Genomic DNA, 27,138 nt, shown 5'->3' on the forward strand with positions numbered 1-27,138 from the left:
CATATTTGAAAGTTAAATTTTATTTGTTCATAAGGTCTGCACATTACAACAAGCATATGTTTAGTTGCTGTGGACAAAAGCTCATTTCACTTTTGGAAGATCAATGAAATATTAGCTCCAGAGATGGACAGTAACTAGAAAGCCAATATATGCACACACTATGCAGTTTTTATACTGCTGGAAGTTAACATTCATAGATTACAGATCCTTGAGATCTTTCTGGATGCTCCACAATGTATCTGCACTCTTCTTGAGTTGAGCCACCTCCTCATCCTTCAGCTTTTGGTTGATTACGCTTGTTAATCCAGAGGCACTTAACACACAAGGAAGGCTCAAGAAGACTTCATTCTCTATGCCATACATGCCCTGCCACAAACAAACAGAAAGTAGATCAAACAGGACACTAAAAACTAAAATCTGCTTTCAGTTACATTGGCATAAACCCAGAGTAAACCCACTGACCTCAGAGTTATTTTAGAGTTGCACCAACGTGACTGAACGTAGCATTTGCCCTTAGCTTGAAAATATAGCTAGTTAGAAACCCTTACAATAAAATGATTGGCATTCCTGAGATTGGCTCTGAGATGAAAGCAACAGTTCAAAGTACCCACAACCTCTGCTCTGTTGGGGGACCTAGAGTTGGCTGGTGCAGCCCCCAAAATGTTGATTCAGCTCCCCTCCCAGACAACCTCTGCCAAGAAGATCATATGGAGTCCCAGCTGGAATTTTAGAGTTATTTTCAAACCTTTGGGGCAAATCCTCCCTCAGATTCAGCTGCACTCCACCAGAGAAAATTTGGCCCACAAATTAAAATTTTGCACTGGGTAAAGGCAATACATTCTCTTTACAATTCCCGGGGGAAGGGGGGGGGAGGAGGAGGAAGAAAGGTCATCTCAGTTAGTGGACTTCAAACCTACAATAGTAATTTCCATTATAATACTATCTCTAGTTCTTTTCAAGTTCATAGAGTAGTATCATTTTACAAGGATTCCTTCATCAAGAATTTAGCAAATTCAGTAGAGTCCATGCACATATAACACAGTCATCATACCAGAATAAACTACAGCAGCTGACTTAACAGTCTCTCTTACCTTCACCATGGTTGACACTGGGTGAACCCGGCACAGATTTTTCAGCATAGACTCAATTAGATCAGCAACACTAAAGCCAATGGCCCAGTTAGTGTATCCTTTAAGTTTTATCACTTCGTAGGCACTAAGAGAAAGGTGAAGAAGACATAATTATATATATTAAGGTGGCTTTCAAGACATTTTCTGAATACTGCATCAGTCTTGAGGTAACGTTTTAAAATGGCTGAAGTACTGCAATACATTTAGTTATAGAACTTAATATCCTTACTCAATAATATTTTAGCACGGGGAGATGAGTGGAGTTTGCATAATCCATATTTTCAATATGTTAATCCAATTATACTAGTGCTAGGTATTACACAGTACGTATTCTAATAATGGTAAGAACAGGGTACTGTTTTGTGATGGTAAGCAGAGAATATAAAACACAGATTCTTTACTTTAGTCAGTGAAATCATTGCAGCAAAGAATTGGAATGACACTGTCTAGCTAATAAATTTTATACATTTTATATATACATACACACGAAAACTCCTAAAAAGTCAACATCACACACTGAGTATGCACATATCAAACACACCAATATTTAATACTTTTAACCTTGGCGTTTCTGGATACTTTACAAAAGCATTCTCTTCATTTTATAAATGGGGCAAGTAAAGCAGAGAAGGGGTAAGTGACTTGCCCAATTTTATAAAAGGAAGTCAAGGAGAGAGCCAGACACGGAATCCAAATTTTCTGACTCCAATTCTTCTACTCTTCCCACAGCACCATACTGTCTCCTGATAAACACACAAAAAGAAAAGGAGTACTTGTGGCACCTACAGACTAACAAATTTATTAGAGCATAGGCTTTTGTGAGCTACAGCTCACTTCATCGGATGCATACAGTGGAAAATACAGTGGGGAGATTTTATATACACAGAGAACATGAAACAATGGGTGTTACCATACAGACTGTAAAAAGAGTGATCACGAAAGGTGAGCTATTACCAGCAGGCAGGCGGGGGGAGAAACGACCTTTTGTAGTGATAATCAAGGTGGGCCATTTCCAGCAGTTTATAAGGACAGTAGGAGGGGAAATAAACAAGGGGAAAAGGCTGACAAAGGAGGTGCTGTCCTCATCATGAATAGGTCAGAATATGAACAAAGGCTGCTAGGCAGCTCTCCAACACCATTTTCTACAAGTCATTACCCTCTGATCCCACTGATGGTTACCAAAAGAAACTACACCATCTGCTCAAGAAACTCCCTGAAAAAGCACAAGAACAAATCTGCACAGACACGCCCCTAGAACCCTGACTAGGGGTATTCTATCTGCTACCCAAGATCCATAAACCTGGAAATCCTGGAAACCTGGAAATCCCCATCATCGCAGGCATTGGCACCTTGACAGCAGGAGTGTCTGGCTATGTAGACTCCCTCCTCAGGCCCCACACTACCAGCACTCCCAGCTACCTTCGAGACACCACTGACTTCCTGAGGAAACTACAATCCATCGGTGATCTTCCTGATAACACCATCCTGGCCACTATGGATGTAGAAGCCCTCTACACCAACATTCCACACAAAGATGGACTACAAGCTGTCAGGAACAGTATCCCCGATAATGTCACGGCAAACCTGATGGCTGACCTTTGTGACTTTGTCCTCACCCATAACTATTTCACATTTGGGGACAATGTATACCTTCAAATCAGCGGCACTGCTATGGGTACCCACATGGCCCCACAGTATGCCAACATTTTTATGGCGGACTTAGAACAACGCTTCCTCAGCTCTCGTCCCATAATGCCCCAACTCTACTTGTGCTACACTGATGACATCTTCATCATCTGGACCCATGGAAAAGAAGCCCTTGAGGAATTCCACCGTGATTTCAACAATTTCCATCCCACCATCAATCTCAGCCTGGACCAGTCCACACAAGAGATCCACTTCCTGGACACTACGGTGCTAATAGGCGATGGTCATATAAACACCATGCTATACCGGAAACCAACTGACCGCTATTCTTACCTACATGCCTCCAACTTTCATCCAGACCACACCACATGATCCATTGTCTACAGCCAAGCTCTACGATACAACCGCATTTGCTCCAACCCCTCAGACAGAGACAAACACCTACAAGTTCTCTATCAAGCATTTTTACAACTACAACACCCACCTGCTGAAGTGAAGAAACAGACTGACAAAGCCAGAAGAGTACCCAGAAGTTACCTACTACAGGACAGGCCCAACAAAGAAAATAACAGAACGTCACTAGCCATCACCTTCAGCCCCCCAACTAAAACCTCTCCAACGCATCAAGGATCTACAACCTATCCTGAAGGATGACCCATCACTCTCACAGATCTTGGGAGACAGGCCAGTCCTTGCTTACAGACAGCCCCCCAACCTGTAGCAAATACTCACCAGCAACCACACACCACACAACAGAAATACTAACCCAGGAACCTATCCTTGCAACAAAGCCCATTGCCAACTGTGTCCACATATCTATTCAGGGCACACCATCATAGGGCCTAATCACATCAGCCACACTATCAGAGGGCTCATTCACCTGCGCATCTACCAATGTGATATATGCCATCATGTGCCAGCAATGCCCCTCTGCCATGTACATTGGCCAAACTGGACAGTCTCTATGTAAAAGAATAAATGGACACAAATCAGACATCAAGAATTATAACATTCAAAAACCAGTCGGAGAACACTTCTATCTCTTTGGTCACTCGATTACAGACCTAAAAGTGGCAATTCTTCAACAAAAAAAACTTCAAAAACAGACTCCAACGAGAGACTGCTGAATTGGAATTAATTTGCAAACTGGATTCAATTAACTTAGGCTTGAATAAAGGCTGGGAGCAGATGGGTCATTACACAAAGTAAAACTATTTCCCCTCCTACTGCCCTTGTAAACTACTGGAAATGGCCCATCTTGATTATCACTAAAAATGGTGTCCCGTCCCCCGTCCTCTCCCCCCCCCCCCTTTGCTGGTAATAGCTCACCTTTCCTGATCACTCTTGTTACAGTCTGTATGGTAACACCCATTGTTTCATGTTCTCTGTGTATATAAAATCTCCCCACTATATTTTCCACTGTATGCATCCGATGAAGTGAGCTGTAGCTCACGAAAGCTTATGCTCTAATAAATTTGTTAGTCTCTAAGGTGCCACAAGTACTCCTTTTCTTTTTACGGATTCAGACTAACACGGCTGCTACTCTGAAACCTGATAAACACACACACTGATCCTGTAAATCCTGCATTAGTCTTTACTCATATAGTTAGCTGTCCCATTTACGTCAATGAGGTTAATTCAGTGAGTAAGGACTATTCGTAGGAGAAAACACATTCTGGATGTGGCCCTGTAAGAGTTGGGGATCATCTACATACAGATGTTGCCCTGGTTTAACTGATGGCATGATGTTAAACCATCTACTTAAACCAGTGTAACTTTATGTTTAGATCAGGTCTTCTTACATTTGCAAATGCAAACACCCAAATGAATGTGCAGTCAAGATCTATTGAAAGTGATTAAAGTGGAAAAAAAGTGCTTTAGACACTTGTAATATCATGCTCCACCTTATTCCCCACTCACTGTACCTGTCAACCACCAGTTTGTGGACTTCCTTCCAATTCTCACTGTCTTTGTCAGTACCCATGGCCGGGTTAAGCTCCTGGAGGGAAACGCCTGCCACATTCACTCCACTCCAAACAGCCACTGTAATACATGTCAGAGAGAGTATGTAAGTTTCAGTTACGATTACAATTCCTCCCCACTCCACTTTGTTACGGTTTTGGCCTATTATTTGATAGGCAAAGTAGCAGCTAAGATGGTATTGTATCTGTTATTATTTCACTGTACTGGGTTCCAAGAGCTCTGGTAGGTGAGAGGGGAAAATGCTATAAAATGATTAGCATCATATCTGGCAATATTTTAATTACAATGCTCTCTGCCCTTTGAAGGGTTAACAACTTGCTCTTAATATTTATTTTGGCTTGAAATCTGGAAGACAGTTTATAACCCTAGGAAATGGATATTTGCCCCACCTCAACTGTAACTCCTCAAAATGTATTTATTTTAGATACTGCTTTGGGAGGCATTGGCAAGGCAACAATAGAGAGAAATTAGTGCTTGTTGATCCACACAGAGGCACTGGGGTCTGCCTCCATGGAGGCTGCTCACTCATCCTCCAGTCTTGAGTATAGAGAGTGGAATACATCTATCTACAAAGGAAGAGGATTCATGCAAGCCCCAGAATGGCAATTCCCTCATATAACACAAACTTCAGTGGTGAGGGAGAACTCATCCTCTGATCCATTAAGGTCTGGTGAACACTGATAAATGCGGGGAAGGGGGAAGCAGCCATACTCAGAAGCAGTAAGTATGAACACAAAGTGTTTGCATACAATCAGCCAAATTCTGCCCTTCGTTATGGAACTGCACAATGGTGTCTGTAAACCCAGACGTGGGTCTTCTGTTTGTTATCATCTTTTATTATTATTCTCTTTAAATAGTATTGAGAAATATACACCAAAATACTGTTTGTATTTGACTTAAATCAGAACTTCTCAGCATTTTTGGTGATTTACAGTAATAGAAACTCTGCTGTTAACCTTCCGAGAATAAATATTGCAGTCTCAAAAGAGCGTTACTGAAATCACAGGCAACTACTGAGTGACCAATAACTCTTAAGGTTCAGCTTCAGATGGAAGAAAGAGTTGGTATTTTCAAAACAAGATTCAATTACATATCTTCCATTATTCTTTGAAAATCTCAACCACAGTCATTGTTATGGGACACAGAGGTTTTTTTATTTATATATTTATAAAGGCTGGAATTAGTGGTTAGTGATCCATAATTTTACATAGACCACCATAAAAGAATATGAGAGGGGGAGTGGGTATGACATTAAAAAACTAAACAACTGTTCCATCATTTGAGAAATTAGATCTGGTACTCCCACATACACAGAAAACAGCTGACCAAGTATCAGCACGTACCAGCTCTTTCAGGACTTTCCACCACTTTCAAGGCATTAGCTATTTATCTGTGTTTCTCATTCCAAAAGACAGCAGACGTGTTTCCTTACCACTAGAATCACCATGTTCTCCTAAGATCCAGCCATGGCAGCTGGTGGGGTGAATGCCAAGTTTTTCAGCCATCAGATGGCGAAATCTAGCTGAATCTAGATTGCAACCACTTCCAATCACACGATGTTTGGGCAGCCCACTTAGCTTCCAGGTGACATAGGTCAATATATCCACTGGAAAAGAGAATAAAGACAATGAGGTAATTAACTTAGCCATATGCAGATTTACTTAAATTACTGCCTTAGTGCCTCTTATGAGTCAGAGAAACAGAGTGTGCAGCTTGGTTCACTTGTATAAAGCACCTTGGGCCTAACCAGAGTAGAGGATAGGATAGCTTATCTCACTTGTGGAATCTTGGGGCTCTGTTTGCAATTATAAAAGCCATTTTTTAGGAGTTCACTGGAGGGTATGTCCTGGAGGCTAAAATCAGGAGACATTTCTCCTCGGTATGGCTGGAAAGAAATTGGGCCCCATGGGCACAGGAACTGAGTTAGGCTAGTTAAATATTCCAGGGAGTTTGTTGTGTTTGGAGATCTTGCCTTCCACTTGAGAATCTAACTTAAATGTGCCTCAAGTAAATGGATTTATAGTAAAACATATCTGAATTTTCAAAGGCACATTTCTTGTTTCATATAATTTACAATATATTTTGTACATGAAAAACAAGATACTTCTGCGTAGAACTGTGCCTTTGGACGAGGACTGCCTAATTTACATCACGGCACTAAGTGACTTCTATGGATTAGACTGTATGGTGCTACTATATTTTCAGGCAGCTCAAATTAAGAAGCTATTTGGGAATGGCCAAAAAAACCTAAATACATAACAAACTAAAGGGGTAAAGAAACTAGAACAGTATCTGAGAAAGACAGGCAATGGTAATGACAAGTCCTGCCTTAGAACCAAATGACTGGACTTCAAAGGCCAATAATTTGTTTTGGGAGTTACATAACTTGCAAAACTCAGGTCCCAAGTGCCCGTAGTGCAGACATGGTGCAAGTTATTGCTGTGCAAACAACAGCCCATCTCCTGATTAGCCATGGCTGCACAAACAGCCACCAGGCAGATTACTCCTGATCCTGTCAGGACTCATCTACTCAAAACAGGGGGCAGAATGTCAGGGATATACATCCTAATCCATGTAGGCCAGGCACCCAGATCCACTGTACTGTACCATCATCCATAGTTCCAACCACAGAAGACGGGGAAAGTAGGAGCACTACAAGTTTGGTGAAAGCATAGGGCACAGTAAAAACAAACAAACAAACAAACAAACAAAAAAACCCAACCCCACAACACATACTTCTCCTCTCCCAGAACTTTTTGGTGAGCGACAGCCAATTTAATCTTTGAATAACTTTTATAAATAGGAATGTGAAACTTTCATCTATATTAAGCTGTTATAGTTGGGTTTCACTTACTGAGGTAGCAGCTTAAAAAACATCAGCGCTTGTGAAATGGTGCACCTCTGCTCTAGAGAATATCTAACCTTACTGTAAGAATGCTATTATGACACCCTACTCCCATGCTTCCTAACTGATGGCACATTCTTGAGTGATGTATTGCTCAGCTTGGGTCTAAAGGAACCCGAGCAGAATAGCAGACATAGCTTGTCATTTCTCTCTCTCAGGTATTTCTGGTGTCTATAAATGTGGTATTAATGGCCAGTCTGGATCCTCCAGTGCAAAAGCTATAGTGCGAACATGTACAATCTTTTGTATCCTAATGCACTCTCTAGTACATATTTACTCAAATGCTTCTATTCTAACTTTACTTCCCCAGACAATCTCAGTAAAAGCGAAGTTAAGGAGTGTGCGGAACAGAAATCCAGGATGTCTGAAGTTTGTCCTCAACGCACAAACTTTTCCTGAAACTATATTCAAGGAAATTTTTAATTTTACATTTCAGTATTGTGTTTATGATCAGTCAATGATGTCAATACATTCTCAAGCTGGATTTGTCATTCAGACAGATAGTCATATCTTTGCATCTGGATGCTTAGGTGCTCATAAAAGCTATAATTAAGTTAAAAAAAGGAATGATTGAAATTGCACCTTCTTTCACACTCACGGTTCTGAGCCAGGCTGCTTAAACTACCAGCAGCTTTTAAGCCAATATATGTAGAGCTTTGAAACATAATAAATGCCAAACAGGGTTTTCAAACACAGTTCAAAGTCCTGCGTACACAGGGCAGCCACAGTAAATGTAAATCATGTTTGCATTTCACCACTAGTAGCGGTCACCACAGAACTCTCTCTATACAGAAGACACACACATTTCTACATACTTACTACTGTAACTAGGCAGAACTTCAAATTAAAGGCCAGTTCTACAAAACTCATGAATTCTACTTTGTAAATTAAAACACTGTTTTACCTGGGTTGGAAACCACAAGGATGGTGCAATTGGGACTATACTTGATAATCTGAGGAATAATAAATTTGAAGACATTCACATTCCTCTGGACCAGGTTCAGGCGACTCTCCCCTTCTTGCTGACGAACTCCTGCAGTTACTACCACAATCTTAGAATTAGCTGTGACAGCATAATCTATAGAGGAGAAGGGGAGAAAAATACAGAACACAGTTGAATATAGTCACGTCAAGAGCAATGTGCAACTACAGACAGCTCTAAATAGTTCCACCTCTGTGTAAAATACTCTGGCCAGAAATGAAAAATGTTCAATCTCAATAGGTCCACACAATTTCTTAGGAGATGGTGTTGTTATCTACTGATCAAATCAGGACATAGAGATTTAGGGTTCTGGTCTCAACTTTGGAATTCTGTAGCTTTGGATAAGTCATTTAGCGCCTCTGGGCCTCAGCTTTCTCACCTATAAAATAAGGTTCGTATTTTCTCCACCTCTCAGGGATTCTGAAGTTTCTTTAATATCTGTTTTATGATTCTTGGTTGAAATCCACTACAGATGCACAGTTCAGTGTTAATTAGTGATGGGAAAAGGAGAAGTGATGTAGATTTTGAAAAATCGAAGGGGTTCCAGTTTTAGCGGAATGCCCCTCATTTGTTTAAATATATTTTCTGCTCTTTTCCCCTAAGTCTTAACCTAAGCCTCAACTTTCACAGGTAACATCAAGCCCTGAGCTTGTTGCCAGAATGCAAGACCCTGAGTGTGTTCCCATTATTTAATTTCCCATAAATTTACAGTATAGCTGTATTTTAAAAGATTCCAAGTTTACCTTTGTCTGCCACAATCTTATGAGTTTGGAGGAACAAGCTCCCGTGTTGCAGATCCATCATTTCTCCTTTCAGTTTGTCTTCCAAAACATCAACCAGAGCAAGCTCATCACAAAGACTCTGTGAGGGGAGTGGAGGGAATACAATATTGATATCACACAAAGGGCTCACTGTGTATTATTATATTATTGTTTTTCAAAGCTTCCTTTGTTGAGTTAAACTACATCATTACTTTTTATATGGAGCTCTTTATAGAGTATATTGATGTCACACTCTGGTAAAGAATCTCTTCTGAATCACTAGACCAAGAATGGGAGCATGGGACAGTTCTGATGGTGAAGACACATAAAAACACTCTCCAGTAGCAAAAGTATTATAAACCCTTATTAAAGCACAGTAAAAGTTTACTATTCAGGTTACATTTCCCACTTCCCTGTTCAGAGGGAAAAGACACAAACCCTTACTCTGGAGCTTCCCCTTTGTCATTTAGACACTACAAGATTTTAGGCTACGTCTACACTAGAGTCCTTACAGGGGCACAGTTGTACCGATGCAGTTGCGCCACCGTAAGCTTTCTCATGTAGCTGCTCTATGCCAACGGGAGAGTTCTCCCATCGACATAATTAAACCACTGCCAATGAGGAGCAGTAGCTCTATCAGTGGGAGAAGCTCTCCTGCTGACATAGCACCATGCACACTCCCACTTATGTTGGCAAAACTTACGTTGCTCAGGGGTGTTTTCTTCCACACCCCTGAGTGACATAAGTTTTGCTGACATACGTGAGAGTGTAGACATTGCCTTAGTTATTTACTCAGAAAAATATGCTGAACTCTCTGTACTAGTTGTAAGAATTACATTCTGCTCTATATCCAAGCAAGACAGTATTTCAAGTATTTGCGCCAGATTTTTGATGGAAAACTCACATTGCTATCAGTTACCTCAAATTAACATTCAGTGACAGAATACTGCTTCAACCAGCTTAATCAAAGTTTTAATTAAAATTGGACACGGTCAAAAGTTTTCACAAAAAATATTCACCATATTTTGACCAGCTCTAAATCAGAACTGTTCCTAATTCTCCCCACCTGGACTGCTAAAACAGTGTCAATTTGTTAAACTTAAGTTCAGCCACATTTGTTTGTTGTCCAGCAGGGGGAGACTGGGAGATAGTTTCAAAAGTTCTCCCACTCCCTAAACTTTCAGAGATTTTGGAGGCATGATAGACACTTTCTACTTCAATGACTAAAATATGAGATGCTTTTAGGATTTAATCTCCCTCTGGCAGATACACTTGGTTGTGGCAGTGGTGGTTTGGATTTTCTGTTACTGTTTTGTTGTTGTTGTTGTAGAAACTTTGGCATCACTTGTATAGCTTGTTATGCCAATAAAAGTATATTGAAACTCTGTTCAGGACTTCTCTCTACTACTGCCCTATGTGCCGAAGTCCATTTGAAAATGGGCATCTTAAGTCACCTGGGTGACTCTGAAAACTTTACCCTCAAGCAAGCATCTCTGTCTTGTCTGCTCCTCTGTAAAATTGATAATAGGTTCCTGTATCATTATGAGGCTTGACTGGTTAGTGTTTGCAAAGTGCTTTGAAAATAGAAAGACTTGAAGCAAACATAACATGACACTATCTATATTTTTAAAAGGCATCTCAAATTCAGTAACACAGAATATGTGTATTAAGATTTAAAAGTATGTATTTTAAAACCATGTTAGTTACAAATCACTTTATTTTATTGCACTCAGAGCAACTTCTTTCCACAGCCAATACCACCAACTATTGCAGGAAAATTCCAAGGGCTTGTACTTGAGTCTTGCTTCATTTTAAAAATCATTTGCAGGGCCAAACTCTGATCTCAGTTATATGAATGTAAATCAAGAATAACTCCAGTGAAGTAGGTTGATTACACAGGTGTAAAACTGATAAAAATGAGTGAAATCAGAATTAGGCCTATAAAATCTACATCTACGTTCTTTTAAAGATCTAGGACATTTAGATACTTGATCTTGTGACCTTTTTTATCTTAGACCCAATGAAGTTAGGAGCCAAATTCTTCTCTCATGAAACCAGAGTATACCTGGAATAGCTCCAATGGCTTTGCTGGATTGATACTGGTGTATTCTAGAGAGGAATTTGGCTCAACGATAGCACTCACATAAATAAAGCCTACAAGGTAAGACACAGATACAGTTTAAATGCTTTTACAAAAAGATATAGTTCACCTTTAAAGCTGTGGCAAAAGTATTTCAAGTTCTTCTGAAAGAGCACACCGGTCTCAGTGACTTCTTATTGCTAACTAGAAGCAGAGGTGAAAAACACAACCTCCTTCAAGAATAAAATTAACACCACTCATGTGTATATTAAATGAGATGCTATACCAGAAAAAATAAACTCTGAACAATAATTTTAATAATGTCACATGGATGGTGATGAATTTGATGTGCTAAAAAGAATGAAACTCATTGCACGTACACCCGATTTTAAGATAATACTGGGTAAGTGCAAAATTTAGGCTATGGCTTAATTGAAGGCAGTATCCATTTTGTGGAGTCCAACAGTCTGAGAGTTCATAAAGCAAGGCACAATTAACAAGATGGCTCAACGCCCACCAACAGTTTGTTCCAAACATGTTTTTAAATTCCAAGTGGAATTTGTAAGGAAGAGATGCCAATTCTGAGCCGAAATGCTGGAGGCAGCCATCTTGATGAAAAGTGATGCCATTTGTTCCACTGACAGAATTGAAGCCCAGTGAAAGGGACTAAATCCATCCAGCTATAAACTGGCTTAAAATCTGTAAGGGTCAATTTCTACCACTGGTTATGCACATGCAACTCACATTGACTTTAATGGGAGGGGCATGCCAGTGATTCCTAGGGTGGAATCTGACGCTGTAAAGAGCTCTTCTTAGGACTATAAACCAGTATGCATCCTTCTTTAATAAAGAGGTTAACAGTCACTTCTACTGGGTTCCCACTCTGCCAGTCTTACAGATATCATTGCTTTTCCAGCAAGAATGATGCTGAGTTCAGATGGAGAAAGACAAGCACAATGTGTTGTTTTTTTAAAAAACATCCTGAGGATATTTCATGATGAATTAATGATTTGGCATGACATTTCATACTTCCACATGATTGAACTGGTTTTCTATCACTATTGGTAACATGAAAAATAACTATAGCTTTTTATTTATGATATCTGTGCATGGTTAATATCACTGTTTTCCCTGCATGGTACATCAGTTTCTCCCTTGCTGAGCAGTCTCTTCTAAACATCTACAGGGGAGGAGAAAAACCTTTGAACGATTTTAAAGGAATTTTTAAAAAATACCCTGATGACATATTTCAGAGTACCAGCCATGTTAGTCTGTATTCGCAAAAAGAAAAGGAGTACTTGTGGCACCTTAGAGACGAATAAATAAATGCTCAAATAAATTTGTTAGTCTCTAAGGTGCCACAAGTACTCCTTTTCTTCCTGATGACATACTATTTTAAAAGCACAGTACCAGAAACAGTGAATTTTCTTAAGTTTTTTTGTAAAGTCAAGTTAATAGAAGGTGGATCAGTATTTCCCCCCTAAAATCATGAATTAACTAGCGTTCGTCTTATTATATGTAGATGATATGGGTCCATTATCACAAACATCAGTGGGACTAAAGTATATATTAAATGCATTTGGTTTATACTGTCAACAGAGGGCCTTTCGCTAAATTACTCCAAAACTAAAGTAAATGATTTTAGTTGAAGGTGGAGGTTGCATAAATGGAAGATTGATGGGCAATATATTCAACAAATTAGTTCTTTTGCCTACCAGGGTATCTGGTTCTCCGAAAATGGATTGTGGGATAAACATATTCGGGTAACAAAAGAGAAGGCCTCAAATTCAATGCAAGAAGTGTTACATTACACCAGAACTCATGGGGACAACTTAATTGCACCAGCCTTTAGACTATTTGAGGCCAGGTGCCCATTGAATTTTTGTATGGCGGAGACATATGGGGATAGAATGATCCCACAGGACTAGAAGTGACAATCCAGGAAGTTTTTGGAAAGCGTAGGGGACAATTTCCTGGTGCAAGTGCTAGAGGAGCCAACTAGGGGGAGAGCTTTTCTTGACCTGCTGCTCACAAACCGGGAAGAATTAGTAGGGGAAGCAAAAGTGGACGGGAATCTGGGAGGCAGTGACCATGAGTTGGTTGAGTTCAGGATCCTGACACAGGGAAGAAAGGTAAGCAGCAGGATACGGACCCTGGACTTCAGGAAAGCAGACTTCGACTCCCTCAGGGAACGGATGGGTAGGATCCCCTGGGGGACTAACATGAAAGGGAAAGGAGTCCAAGAGAGCTGGCTGTATTTCAAGGAATCCCTGTTGAGGTTACAGGGACAAACCATCCCGATGTGTCGAAAAAATAGTAAATATGGCAGGCGACCAGCTTGGCTTAACGGTGAAATCCTAGCGGATCTTAAACATAAAAAAGAAGCTTACAAGAAGTGGAAGGTTGGACATATGACCAGGGAAGAGTATAAAAATATTGCTCGGGCATGTAGGAATGAAATCAGGAGGGCCAAATCACACCTGGAGCTGCAGCTAGCGAGAGATGTCAAGAGTAACAAGAAGGGTTTCTTCAGGTATGTTGGCAACAAGAAGAAAGCCAAGGAAAGTGTGGGCCCCTTAATGAATGAGGGAGGCAACCTAGTGACAGAGGATGTGGAAAAAGCTAATGTACTCAATACTTTCTTTGCTTCTGTCTTCACGAACAAGGTGAGCTCCCAGACTGCTGCGCTGGGCATCACAACATGGGGAATAGATGGCCAGCCCTCTGTGGAGAAAGATGGTTAGGCACTATTTAGAAAAGCTGGATGTGCACAAGTCCATGGGGCCGGACGAGTTGCATCCGAAAGTGCTAAAGGAATTGGCGGCTGTGATTGCAGAGCCATTGGCCATTATCTTTGAAAACTCATGGCGAACGGGGGAAGTCCCGGATGACTGGAAAAAGGCTAATGTAGTGCCAATCTTTAAAAAAGGGAAGAAGGAGGATCCTGGGAACTACAGGCCAGTCAGCCTCACTTCAGTCCCCGGAAAAATCATGGAGCAGGTCCTCAAAGAATCAATCCTGAAGCACTTAGAGGAGAGGAAAGCGATCAGGAACAGTCAGCATGGATTCACCAAGGGAAGGTCATGGCTGACTAATCTAATCGCCTTCTATGATGAGATTACTGGTTCTGTGGATGAAGGGAAAGCAGTGGATGTATTGTTTCTTGACTTTAGCAAAGCTTTTGACACGGTCTCCCACAGTATTCTTGTCAGCAAGTTAAAGAAGTATGGGCTGGATGAATGCACTATAAGGTGGGTAGAAAGTTGGCTAGATTGTCGGGCTCAACAGGTAGTGATCAATGGCTCCATGTCTAGTTGGCAGCCGGTGTCAAGTGGAGTGCCCCAGGGGTCGGTCCTGGGGCCGGTTTTGTTCAATATCTTCATAAATGATCTGGAGGATAGTGTGGATTGCACTCCCAGTAAATTTGCGGATGATACTAAACTGGGAGGAGTGGTAGATACGCTGGAGGGCAGGGATAGGATACAGAGGGACCTAGACAAATTGGAGGATTGGGCCAAAAGAAATCTGATGAGGTTCAATAAGGATAAGTGCAGGGTCCTGCACTTAGGACGGAAGAACCCAATGCACAGCTACAGACTAGGTACCAAATGGCTAGGCAGCAGTTCTGAGGAAAAGGACCTACGGGTGAAGGTGGACGAGAAGTTGGATATGAGTCAGCAGTATGCCCTTGTTGCCAAGAAGGCCAATGGCATTTTGGGATGTATAAGTAGGGGCACAGCGAGCAGATCAAGGGACGTGATCGTCCCCCTCTATTCGACATTGGTGAGGCCTCATCTGGAGTACTGTGTCCAGTTTTGGGCCCCACACTACAAGAAGGATGTGGATAAATTGGAGAGAGTCCAGCGAAGGGCAACAAAAATGATTAGGGGTCTGGAACACATGACTTATGAGGAGAGGCTGAGGGAACTGGGATTGTTTAGTCTGCAGAAGAGAAGAATGAGGGGGGATTTGATAGCTGCTTTCAACTATCTGAGAGGTGGTTCCAGAGAGGATGGTTCTAGACTATTCTCAGTGGTAGAAGAGGACAGGACAAGGAGTAATGGTCTCAAGTTGCAGTGGGGGAGGTCCAGGTTGGATATTAGGAAAAACTTTTTCACTAGGAGGGTGGTGAAACACTGGAATACGTTACCTAGGGAGGTGGTAGAATCTCCTTCCTTAGAAGTTTTTAAGGTCAGGCTTGACAAAGCCCTGGCTGGGATGATTTAATTGGGGATTGGTCCTGCTTTGAGCAGGGGGTTGGACTAGATGACCTCCTAAGGTCCCTTCCAACCCTGATATTCTATGATTCTCTGATCCAAAACAAATTTCTTAGGAAGCTTCTTCGTCTCCCAAATAATATCCTAGCTGCTCTTCTTAGAGCTGAGACAGGTATGATTTCTATTCTGTCCAAAGTGCAATACCATAATATTAATTTTTGGCTTTGCTCTCATAGTATGCACCCACAGCAGTGGCCAAGGCTATACTTAGAGGAACAGATCAGTAGGGCCTGTTCATGTAAATTTCCTTGGTTAAAGTCCTCTCAGAATTGGGAATGATTAGATTTACATTTAAAAATGCGAAATCCCTAATCAAGTTGAGGTTAGAGGATATTAATAAGCACGACAGTTGTTTCCGTTACAAAGATGTCACCTTGGTTTCCCCTTGTTAACAGGATTCATGGGTATTCCAGATATTTAGACAATTTGTCCAATAGCAAATTAAGGAGGGCTTTCAGAGCTCTCCACTTTCAATCTATGCAGACAAATTACTTAGAAGGCAGATATACTGGCACTGAGAAATGTACGCAGCTCTGGACAGGTAGAAGACTTACAAATTACAATATAATAAATAATGGAGTATTTCCCTTGAGGTCAAAATGTCTATCCATGTTTTTGTTCCAGATGCCTTTTTCTACCACCTCTCAGAAAACAAAATATTTATTAGGAACTGGCAATGTATCTGTGATTCAAGTGGTTACCCTATTTGTGAGGTCAGCTGCTAAAATAAGGAAAAGGAAATTGATGTGGTGATTATATGCTTTAATTGGCTTATGTTCTTTTAAATTTGTATGTATGGGTATTTCTGATATTTAAAATTCTGGATTTTGTTTTAAGTTTTACAGTAGTATATTGTATTTTTGATGCGTTGGCCTATGGCTAAGTCACTGTTAATTATTAACTTCTCAAGTTAACTCTATGTCCCTTAAATACATTCTAAAGGTTTAGTGGTATGTGCATGGCTTTGGGCCCTGATCTTGTAAGCTATTCCATGCAGAAATGGCCTAGAGAGAGCAATTTGCAGGATCAGGTTCTTAGGGCCAGATATTTAAAGATATTTAGAGGGATTTTCAAAAGTGCCTAAGCACCTCTCTTCATCTTTAAGTACCTACATACTTTTCAAAATCTGACCCTCAATAAGTAAGACCCCAATACAGAAAATGACTTAAGCATATGCTTAAATCTATCCCTACTGACTTTTATTGGGACTTAACCACATTTAAATTCTTTCCTACAAGGGACTTCAGAGCCAAATTAATCTAAAGACCTAGGTGCTTTAAGTTGCAGATAGGCATCTAGTGAGATTGTCAAAGTAATACAGGTACCTAACTCACATTGAAATCAATATTTTGGAAAATCCCACCAAGTGCCTACCTGCATCTTTAAGTGTCTAAATACCTTTAAAAATCTGGCCCTTAGTTCCCAATTTATTTTTCAAAATAAAAAGCTGCCGGTCTGGGGTTCCGTCTGCCAGCTCCTGCCAGCCAGAGTCCCGGCTGCCGGCCCTGCTCAGCCCGCTGCCGGTCTGCAGTCCCAGCCCTGTCCACATAGAGTAGGTACCTACCTTCTCCCTGGCCCATTCTCTTCCTCTCTCTGCATTGAGGTGAGGGTAGGAGTACACTGAGAACAGGGCTGGGGGTGAAGGAGCAGGCTGGGGGTTGAGGTGCCGGGTCTGACCAGGAGCTAGAATGAGGGAGGGAGCTCAGGGTTGGGGCAAGTTTGCGTGTGGAGCACTTACCTGGGCAGCTCCCATTTGGTGCAAGGGGTGCAGGTGGGAATATGGGTGTGTGTGTGCAGGAGCTCCCGTTTGGTGCTCAGGGTGGGGGTGGGGATGTGGGGGATGCAAGAGTCAAGGCATGGGGTGTGGGAGGTGCTGGAGTCAGGGCAGGAGGCTGGGGGGGCTGGGTATGTGTGTGGGGTGCCGGAGTCAGGGCTGGGCTTGTGGGGGGCTGGCACGTGTGGGGGGTGCAGGGGTGAGGGCAGAGGGCTGAGTGTGTGTGAGGAGGGTTCAGGGATCAGGGCAGAGGGCTGGAGGTGTGGGCTGGGGTCGTGGGGGTGCTCCCAGACCCCTGCCCTGAGCGGCTCATGGCAGGGGGCTGGAGGGGCTATGCCAATTCCATCCCCTTCCCCAAGGTCCCCGGAGCAGAGAGCGCGCTGCGGCTCCACTTTTCCCTCTGGGCTGTCAGCTGATCAGCCGCAGGGAGGAACAGAAGGAGGGGCAGGAACCCTGCCTCCTGGGGGAAGAGGCGGGGGGAGAGGGAAGCTTGCCTGCCCTGCAAGGAGAGAGCGGTGGTTGGAGAGGAACAGGCCGGGCTGGGCAGGATTTTTAATTGCACGCTGCTGTCCCCGGCAGACAGCAGTGTGCCATTAAAAATTGGCTTGCGTGCCGTCTTTGGCACGCGTGCCATAGGTTGCCGACCCCTGGTTTAGTCAGTCCTTAAACAGGCAATGGGAGATCTGCCTGAATACGGGCAACAGGAAATCAGAATCATGATCTGAGAATTTGGCACTCAATTTTAGCTACTTTAAAAATTCTACAGTGAAAGTTGGACAACTAGCCAATAAGGGCTTAAACCAAAGCCTACTGAAGTCAATGGGAGTCTTTTCATTTGGGCCTTGAATCAGGCCCTGGATGAATGAAGAACGTAGTAAGTTGAGTGTGTATAGTTTTGGTGTCCACAGCACATTTCACAATGATCTCTGCTCTGTCTCCATATAAGTTCTTTCCCTGCTCTGACAGCCCTGCTATCAAGTAGCGGACTCTGGACTCGTTTCCCAAAGGCCTGGAACATTGGAAGAATCAACAGCAAAAAAAGTTTGGCAAGGGGTTGCAGACCCATTGTACACAAAGCCAACCTGGCGGCCTGCAACGTAGGCAGCTTTGGAAAAGGACAATCAGACCTTTTCCTGAACATGAGACAACTATAAGAGTCAGAGGAGAGAAACTGGGAATAAACACAAGGAGAAGATGAGCCTCACATGGAGCAGAGGGGCTCATTTAGGAGGAATGTACAGAATTAATCAGACTATTCTCACATTAGTCTGTCATATTTATCTCCATTTTCACACAAAGAAGTCAATCAGATTTTGTAGCACAATAAAATTCTGATTACTTTCACTTCATATTGTTCTTGAACTATACCTTTCCAAGAATGCTGATGGCACAGGCCATTCCAACTTGGCCAACCCCCACTACAGTGATCTTATTGTTAGGGTGGGTGGATTCTGCTGCAATTGGTGTAATCAGTTTCTCTTGTAAAGTAGCCATTGTATTCTGCAAGAAAAGAGAGACACATACAAAACCCTATAGATTAAACCCAATCACATTTCCCAAGTTCTTCATATTAAAAATAGATAGCTACTTTAGCCTCCAACGCTGAAATTTACAAATAAAAGTGCCATATATAGATATACATCTCCAAGTTACTGAAAACAGTCGTTTATATAACCAACTAGGCAGACGCATGAGCATTGCTGGCATTGTCCAATTCCATTTCAAAAATTACACTCTACCCACCTAAAATTGTCACTTTAATTTCATTTGGATACAATGTACTTTTTCCTCTCTATATGCACTGTTGCTGTGAGGTGTTAAGACAGCTGCTTTGTGATAGTTGTATTTCAGTGGTGGGTTAAGAACTACTTATAAGTTTGTAAAAGCGGCAAAGAGTCCTGTGGCACCTTATAGACTAACACACGTATTGGAGCATAAGCTTTTGTGGGTGAATACCCACTTCGTCGGATGCATGTTTATAAGTTTGTAAATCTTTTGAAACCTTCTGGATGGAAGGCACTGAATAAATACAGGTTTCAGAGTAGCAGCTGTGTTAGTCTGTACTCGCAAAAAGAAAAGGAGTACTTGTGGCACCTTAGAGACTAACCAATTTATTTGAGCATAAGCTTTCGTGAGCTACAGCTCACTTCATCGGATGCATAAAGTTGAAAATACAGTGAGGAGATTTATATACACACACCCATTTTTTTCATGGTCTGTGTGTATATAAATCTCCTCACTGTATTTTCCACTTTATGCATCCGATGAAGTGAGCTGTAGCTCACGAAAGCTTATGCTCAAATAAATTGAATAAATACAGTGCCACTTACTTAAATGGCTCCCTGCTGCTCCCTTCATTCCAAATACATGGCGAGTCTTTTTTGCCTTTGTGGCTTGATGTAGAAATGTTAATATTTCAATCCATTTGCATATAATAAACTGTGCTAGAACTGAGTTAACATGGCATTCATTTTTATTTAGCATGAGACCTCCTTTGCTCAACCTGTAAGTTAGCACCACTAAGACTTGTCTTTTATCCTCTGATTCTCTCCCATCGCTTCCCTTCCCACACCAAATATTTAAAGACAGCCTCTATATTAGGTCCCTATGTTTTGTAATCACATACACACACTCCAATATATATTTGCAAACAGTGACCCTGGTCCTACAAGCTTCTCCATGAGGGCTGACTCCTGCCCGTGCATGAAGCTCTAGTGATGACAACAGGGGATTGGAGCCAGAATTTATAATTGTGGTTGATCAACTAGATACCTAGGTGACTTGTGTATCAATCTGTGCCAGCCAATGGAGGTAAGTCAAAATTTGTGATTGCCCAAAAGATTTTGGGACCCAAAAATTAGCGATTGCTTTGGAAAATTTGTCCCAATGCTCATGTATTTCTCTTGATCCACATGCAAGTCAAGGGCAAAACAATCTTTAAATCAGCTAATATACTAGAGGCAAGAACTCTTGCATCATTTCAATTCTCAACGTACAATGTTCAAGGAAGTATTTCCTACGGCACACTGGGAATCAGAGGGGGGAAATGAAACCAGACAAAAATATTCATTATACAGAAACAGTGTTGTTTCATTCTCCTTCACATGTTGCAGAAATTGAATGAGTCAGAGGTTTACTAGAAGAGAAAGGACGGTTTCCTGGTTAAGGCATCTGAAGGCTGCCCTGGAGAACTAAATTCTATCCCAGCCTCTGCCACAGAGCTTCTGTGTGATGCTGGGCAAGTTGCTTAAACTAACATTCTCACAGGTGGTCACTATATGCATGTCCCTCATTTTCTGCATGAGCAACATGAGACATGGGGTCCCAAATCTGCAGAAGCGCTGAACACTCACAACTGCAAGTAAACGTGACTGGAGCTTTTTTGAACATTATCAATTGCAATAAAAATGCCAAATACTCTGAAAATAATCCAGCCCTATGGATCTCAAAATGGATACCCAAAATTAGTGAGCATTTTTGACAATTTTGGCCTTAACCTGTCTGTGCTTCAGTTCCCCACCTATAAAATAGGGGGAATAACACCAGCAAATCTCACAGGGCTGTTGTGAAGATAAAGTCACGAGTGTTTGTAAAGCGTCTGATTCTACGGTGAGAGCACCACAGAAACACCCAGCAGGAAATTAATAATGTAGTGTTCATTGCAGAATTTGGACAGAAGGCAGAAAATAAGGCTTGAGGCCCAGCTACCCAGTCCCTGAATGAAGCCTGGGGGAAAATAGTATGTGACCATGTAACTAAAGACTGTCTCATAAGGCACTGGGGCAAGGGGGCTGGATTGCACAGGCAATCTTAATGTTGCCCTTTTCTAACTTTACCAAAGGGGTGTCCTGTTGGTTTTTGATCGTTCCCCCCCCCCCAGCATAGGACCCGCGAGCAGGATCCGTCTGCTCAGAAAGGACCTAAATGCCCCAAACGTGCCATCCCAGTGATGCTGGAGGGGGGAGGCGAGGTGGCAGCGGGCAGTCAGGGTGGGAGCGGGGGCCACAGGCGTTTCAGCGGCTGGGGCAGTCAGGTCAGGAAGGGTGGAGGCGGCCGCTCGTCTCCTGAGTCACGCAAGCCAGGGCGTGAGTCAGGGCAGGATGCGGTTTGCTCCGCGCCCCGCCGGCTCTCGCCAGGCCCGCAGCGCCTGGAGGCGGCGTCCTCAGCCCACGCTTCGGCTACGGGATCACGTCTTACGGCTCCTCTTTGGCGTAGCGGCCCTGGGCTGCCGCTGCCGCTGCCTCCCCCCCCCCCCCCCCCGGGACAGCGCTGCGCGGGCCCGGCCACGCGCCAGGAGGCGGCAGCGGCAGGAGCGGATCCGCCTCGTGCGCGCGCAAACGCCGGCTCATCTCTCCCTCCTTCGACCCCCCACCCCCCGACCCGCGCCGCGCGCGCGCGCCGCCCGCCCGTGGGTGAGAAGCGGCTCAAGGGCACGCGGCTGGTCCCCAGGTCGCTGCACGTGCAGCGGTGCCGAGCGCCCTCGGCACCGCCATCCTTCCCCGCCCGCAGGTGGGGGGAGCGCCTGCGTGTTAGCCGGGTGCAGCGGGGTCTAAAGGAGAGACACCCCGCCCGTAGCCAGGCGCTGGGGGGGCCCTTCAGGCGGGGCTCACTGCTCCGGCCTCTAGGCCAGAAAAAAGGGGCGCCGGGGAGGGGGAGTATTTTCTCTTCCATGCCGTTCCACACACACACACACCCCCATCCTGGGAGGGAGACACTGCAATGCCATGAGAAAAGCGACCCGTCACCTCCATGATCCATCCCCGCAGACAGCAAGGGGGAGGGAATTTGGCAAAGAAACTGCACCCTTCCCGAAGGGCTCAGTGTTAAGCGGGCCTTGTGCAACGGGTGGGTCTGTTGCCTACATCCCATTGCTCTTTAAATAGCAGCAGCGCTATACTGCAAAGGAGAGGCGACCGCCCCCCCTCCCCAAAGTGGGATCCCATCCTGCTGCCACCCCATCAAGCGGGCCCTGCGGCTACAAAGGAGCAGGGGAGGGACAGTGCAGCAATGCACAAGGCAGAGGAGAGCCTGACCCTCAAAAGCTGGGGGTTGAGGGGGCTGTACCCCGCCTAGAGGCCCACAAACCAGGCCCGATAAAAGAGAAAAGGGGGGATTCGTCCCTTCCGTTAAAGCCCCCCCCCACGAGCAGGGGCCAGCGCAGCCGTACAGTGCGATACCCACCTGTGTGGGGATGGCTCAGCCGGGCTGGGACAGGTGGCGCAGGAGGGAGCCGGAGCAGCAGCAGCCTGTGTCGTGCGGAGCTAAGACAATATCAGCCCCGGCCGCAAGGGAAGAAAGAGGCGGACCCTGCCCAGCTGCTCGACGTCGTCTCCTCCGGTTACGCTATTGTGATTGGAAACCCGAGCGCTGCCCGCCCCCCAGCCTCACTCAATCCCCTTCAAGGACACAGGCGCATGGCTGCAGCCTCGCCCCACGTCCCGGCCCCAAATGGGCCAGACACTACTTGAGTCACTTTCAGGAAGGGGAAAGGAGGACTTCTGGCACCTTAGGGACTAACATTTATTTGAGCAGAAGCTTTCGTGAGCTACAGCTCACTTCATCGGATGCATGAAACCTTTCAGGAAGGGGGTTTGGTCGGCGCCTGCAAGGTTGCACAGTGCGGCTCTCTCAAGCCAAAACTTTTCAGCTGCAGAGCGGACCTCTAACCCCTCTGCTGCATGAATGAGTCTTTATAAACCCAGTCCCTACCGCACACCTATTAGAGCGCATCCACAAAACCGATTTGTGTGACCTCCAACGTCAAACCCGCCCTTCCTTCCCCCCTCCTCCTGCAGTCTCTCCTTCATTCTGGCTTAACCTTCAACTAGCTTTTTAAAAAGCCTCTTTCTCTTGTGACAAGTAACTTCACAGGGTAGCAAGGAACTGCGACAGCAACAGGGCTTGCCTACAAAATCCAGCTACTAACAGGGTCCCTATCCCTACACTATCCATGTCTTAAGCACTAATGAATGGATCATCAGGACACGACTGCCCCAGAGGGAAGTATTACCATCCCCATTTTACTGATGGTGAAAGGAGACACAGATTGATTAAGTGATTTGCTCAAGGTCACCCAGAATGGTTGTGGCAGAGGCAGAAACTAGCTCTAAATCCCAGGCCAATGCCTCAATCAGTATCTATTAGTATTTTTATTCCTGTAGTGCCTAGGGGATTCCAGCTGAAATGTGGACCCTGTTATACTAGGCGCTGTACAACCATTAAGAGACAGTGCCTGCCCTATCCAGGTATGTTTGATGGCCCCCTTCACATAGTTTCTGATTGCCTCAAAAGTATTATTGAATTTCTCCTCCCAGCATGCTGGTGAAGTGAAGTATTATCCCTATTTTCAGGGGGAGATCTTAGATTATGTGACTTGCCTAAATTCACACAGGATGGCTTTGGCAGAGTAAGGAATTTAACTACTGCAGTGCCTAAACTCTAAGCCCTGGTCTACCCTAGGACTTTAGGTCGAATTTAGCAGCATTAAATCGATGTAAACCTGCACCCGTCCACATGATGAAGCCCTTTATTTCGACTTAAAGGGCTCTTAAAATCGATTTCCTTACTCCACCCCTGACAAGTGGATTAGCGCTTAAATCGGCCTTGCCGGCTCGAATTTGGGGTACTGTGGACACAATTTGACGGTATTGGCCTCCGGGAGCTATCCCAGAGTGCTCCATTGTGACCGCTCTGGACAGCACTCGCAACTCAGATGCACTGGCCAGGTAGACAGGAAAAGAACTGCAAACTTTTGAATCTCATTTCCTGTTTGGCCAGCGTGGCAAGCTGCAGGTGACCATGCAGAGCTCATCAGCAGAGGTGCCCATGATGGAGTCCCAGAATCGCAAAAGAGCTCCAGCATGGACCGAACGGGAGGTACGGGATCTGATCGCTGTTTGGGGAGAGGAATCCGTGCTATCAGAACTCCGTTCCAGTTTTCGAAATGCCAAAACCTTTGTGAAAATCTCCCAGGGCATGAAGGACAGAGGCCATAACAGGGACCCGAAGCAGTGCCGCGTGAAACTTAAGGAGCTGAGGCAAGCTTACCAGAAAACCAGAGAGGCGAACGGCCGCTCCGGGTCAGAGCCCCAAACATGCTGCTTCTATGATGAGCTGCATGCCATTTTAGGGGGTTCAGCCACCACTACCCCAGCCGTGTTGTTTGACTCCTTCAATGGAGATGGAGGCAATACGGAAGCAGGTTTTGGGGACGAAGAAGATGATGATGATGATGATGATGAGATTGTAGATAGCTCACAGCAAGCAAGCGGAGAAACCGGTTTTCCCGACAGCCAGGAACTGTTTCTCACCCTGGACCTGGAGCCAGTACCCCCCGAACCTACCCAAGGCTGCCTCCTGGACACAGCAGGCGGAGAAGGGACATCTGGTGAGTGTACCTTTTAAAATACTATACATGGTTTAAAAGCAAGCGTGTGAAAGGATTACTTTGCCCTGGCATTCGCGGTTCTCCTGGATGTACTCCCAAAGCCTTTGCAAAAGGTTTCTGGGGAAGGCAGCCTTATTGCGTCCTTCATGGTAGGACACTTTACCACTCCAGGCCAGTAACACGTACTCGGGAATCATTGTAGAACAAAGCATTGCAGTGTATGTTTGCTGGCATTCAAACAACATCCGTTTTTTATCTCTCTGTGTTATCCTCAGGAGAGTGAGATATAATTCATGGTCACCTGGTTGAAATAGAGTGCTTTTCTTCAGGGGACACTCAGAGGAGCCTATTCCTGCTGGGCTGTTTGCCTGTGGCTAAACAGAAATGTTCCCCGCTGTTAGCCACAGGGAGGGGGGAAGGTTGAGGGGGTAGCCACGCGGTGGGGGGGGGAGGCAAAATGCGACTTTGTAACGAAAGCACATGTGCTATGTATGTAATGTTAACAGCAAGGTTTACCCTGAAAGAGTGTAGCCACTGTTTTATAAAATGTGTCTTTTTAAATACCGCTGTCCCTTTTTTTTTCTCCACCAGCTGCATGTGTTTCAATGATCACAGGATCTTCTCCTTCCCAGAGGCTAGTGAAGCTTAGAAAGAAAAAAAAATGCACTCGCAATGAAATGTTCTCCGAGCTCATGCTGTCCTCCCACACTGACAGAGCACAGACGAATGCGTGGAGGCAAATAATGTCAGAGTGCAGGAAAGCACAAAATGACCGAGAGGAGAGGTGGCGGGCTGAAGAGAGTAAGTGGCGCGCTGAAGACAGGGCTGACGCTCAAATGTGGCGGCAGCGTGATGAGAGGAGGCAGGATTCAATGCTGAGGCTGCTGGAGGACCAAACCAGTATGCTCCAGTGTATGGTTGAGCTGCAGCAAAGGCAGCTGGAGCACAGACTGCCACTGCAGCCCCTCTGTAACCAACCGCCCTCCTCCTCAAGTTCCATAGCCTCCACACCCAGATGCCCAAGAACGCGGTGGGGGGGCCTCCGGCCAACCAGCCACTCCACCACAGAGGATTGCCCAAAAAAAGAAGGCTGTCATTCAATAAATTTTAAAGTTGTAAACTTTTAAAGTGCTATGCTTAAAGTGCTGTGTGGCATTTTCCTTCCCTCCTCCACCACCCCTCCTGGGCTACCTTGGTAGTCATCCCCCTATTTGTGTGATGAATGAATAAAGAATGCATGAATGTGAAGCAACAATGACTTTATTGCCTCTGCAAGCGGTGATTGAAGGGAGGAGGGGCGGGTGGTTAGCTTACAGGGAAGTAGAGTGAACCAAGGGGCGGGGGGGTTCATCAAGGAGAAACAAACAGAACTTTCACACCGTAGCCTGGCCAGTCATGAAACTCGTTTTCAAAGCTTCTCTGATGCGTACCGCGCCCTCCTGTGCTCTTCTAACCGCCCTGGTGTCTGGCTGCGCGTAACCAGCAGCCAGGCGATTTGCCTCAACCTCCCACCCCGCCATAAATGTCTCCCCCTTACTCTCACAGATATTGTGGAGCACACAGCAAGCAGTAATAACAGTGGGAATATTGGTTTCGCTGAGGTCTAAGCAAGTCAGTAAACTGCGCCAGCGTGCCTTTAAACGTCCAAATGCACATTCTACCACCATTCTGCACTTGCTCAGCCTGTAGTTGAACAGCTCCTGACTACTGTCCAGGCTGCCTGTGTACGGCTTCATGAGCCATGGCATTAAGGGGTAGGCTGGGTCCCCAAGGATACATATAGGCATTTCAACATCCCCAACAGTTATTTTCTGGTCTGGGAATAAAGTCCCTTCCTGCAGCTTTTGAAACAGACCAGAGTTCCTGAAGATGCGAGCGTCATGTACCTTTTCCGGCCATCCCACATTGATGTTGGTGAAACGTCTCTTGTGATCCAGCACTATCGAAAAGTACCCCTTGCGGTTTATGTACTCGGCGGCTTGGTGCTCCGGTGCCAAGATAGGGATATGGGTTCCGTCTATGGCCCCACCACAGTTAGGGAATCCCATTGCAGCAAAGCCATCCACTATGACCTGCACATTTCCCAGGATCACTACCCTTGGTATCAGCAGATCTTTGATTGCATGGGCTACTTGTATCACAGCAGCCCCCACAGTAGATTTGCCCACTCCAAATTGGTTCCCAACTGACTGGTAGCTGTCTGGCATTGCAA

At 44.5% G+C, this 27,138-nt stretch overlaps 1 protein-coding gene across 1 annotated transcript; it reads right to left on the minus strand.

The window, feature by feature from the left end:
- On the minus strand, positions 1 to 22,845 carry LDHB (lactate dehydrogenase B). The gene is made up of 8 exons (XM_073317983.2): positions 22,721 to 22,845; positions 18,908 to 19,039; positions 9,391 to 9,508; positions 8,570 to 8,743; positions 6,193 to 6,366; positions 4,703 to 4,820; positions 1,092 to 1,215; positions 1 to 366 (listed from the first exon to the last, which is right to left on the minus strand). The coding sequence occupies exons 2-8, from the start codon at positions 19,031 to 19,033 to the stop codon at positions 199 to 201; spliced, it is 1,002 nt and encodes a 333-aa protein (XP_073174084.1). The 5' UTR covers positions 19,034 to 19,039; positions 22,721 to 22,845; the 3' UTR covers positions 1 to 198.
- Positions 22,846 to 27,138: the final 4,293 nt, after the last annotated feature.

The sequence above is a fragment of the Lepidochelys kempii genome, chromosome 1 (assembly GCF_965140285.1).
Source record: "Lepidochelys kempii isolate rLepKem1 chromosome 1, rLepKem1.hap1, whole genome shotgun sequence".
Taxonomy (NCBI): Eukaryota; Metazoa; Chordata; order Testudines; family Cheloniidae; genus Lepidochelys; species Lepidochelys kempii.

Excerpts from the sequence above, each read along its gene's own strand:
- LDHB (XM_073317983.2), bottom strand. The coding sequence starts at position 19,033 with ATGGCTACTTTACAAGAGAAACTGATTACACCAATTGCAGCAGAATCC. Across the intron at positions 4,821-6,192 it reads AGAACATGGTGATTCTAGTG|TGGCTGTTTGGAGTGGAGTG; the intron begins GTAAGGAAACAC and ends CATGTATTACAG. Across the intron at positions 1,216-4,702 it reads CACAAACTGGTGGTTGACAG|TGCCTACGAAGTGATAAAAC; the intron begins GTACAGTGAGTG and ends CCTTTCTCTTAG.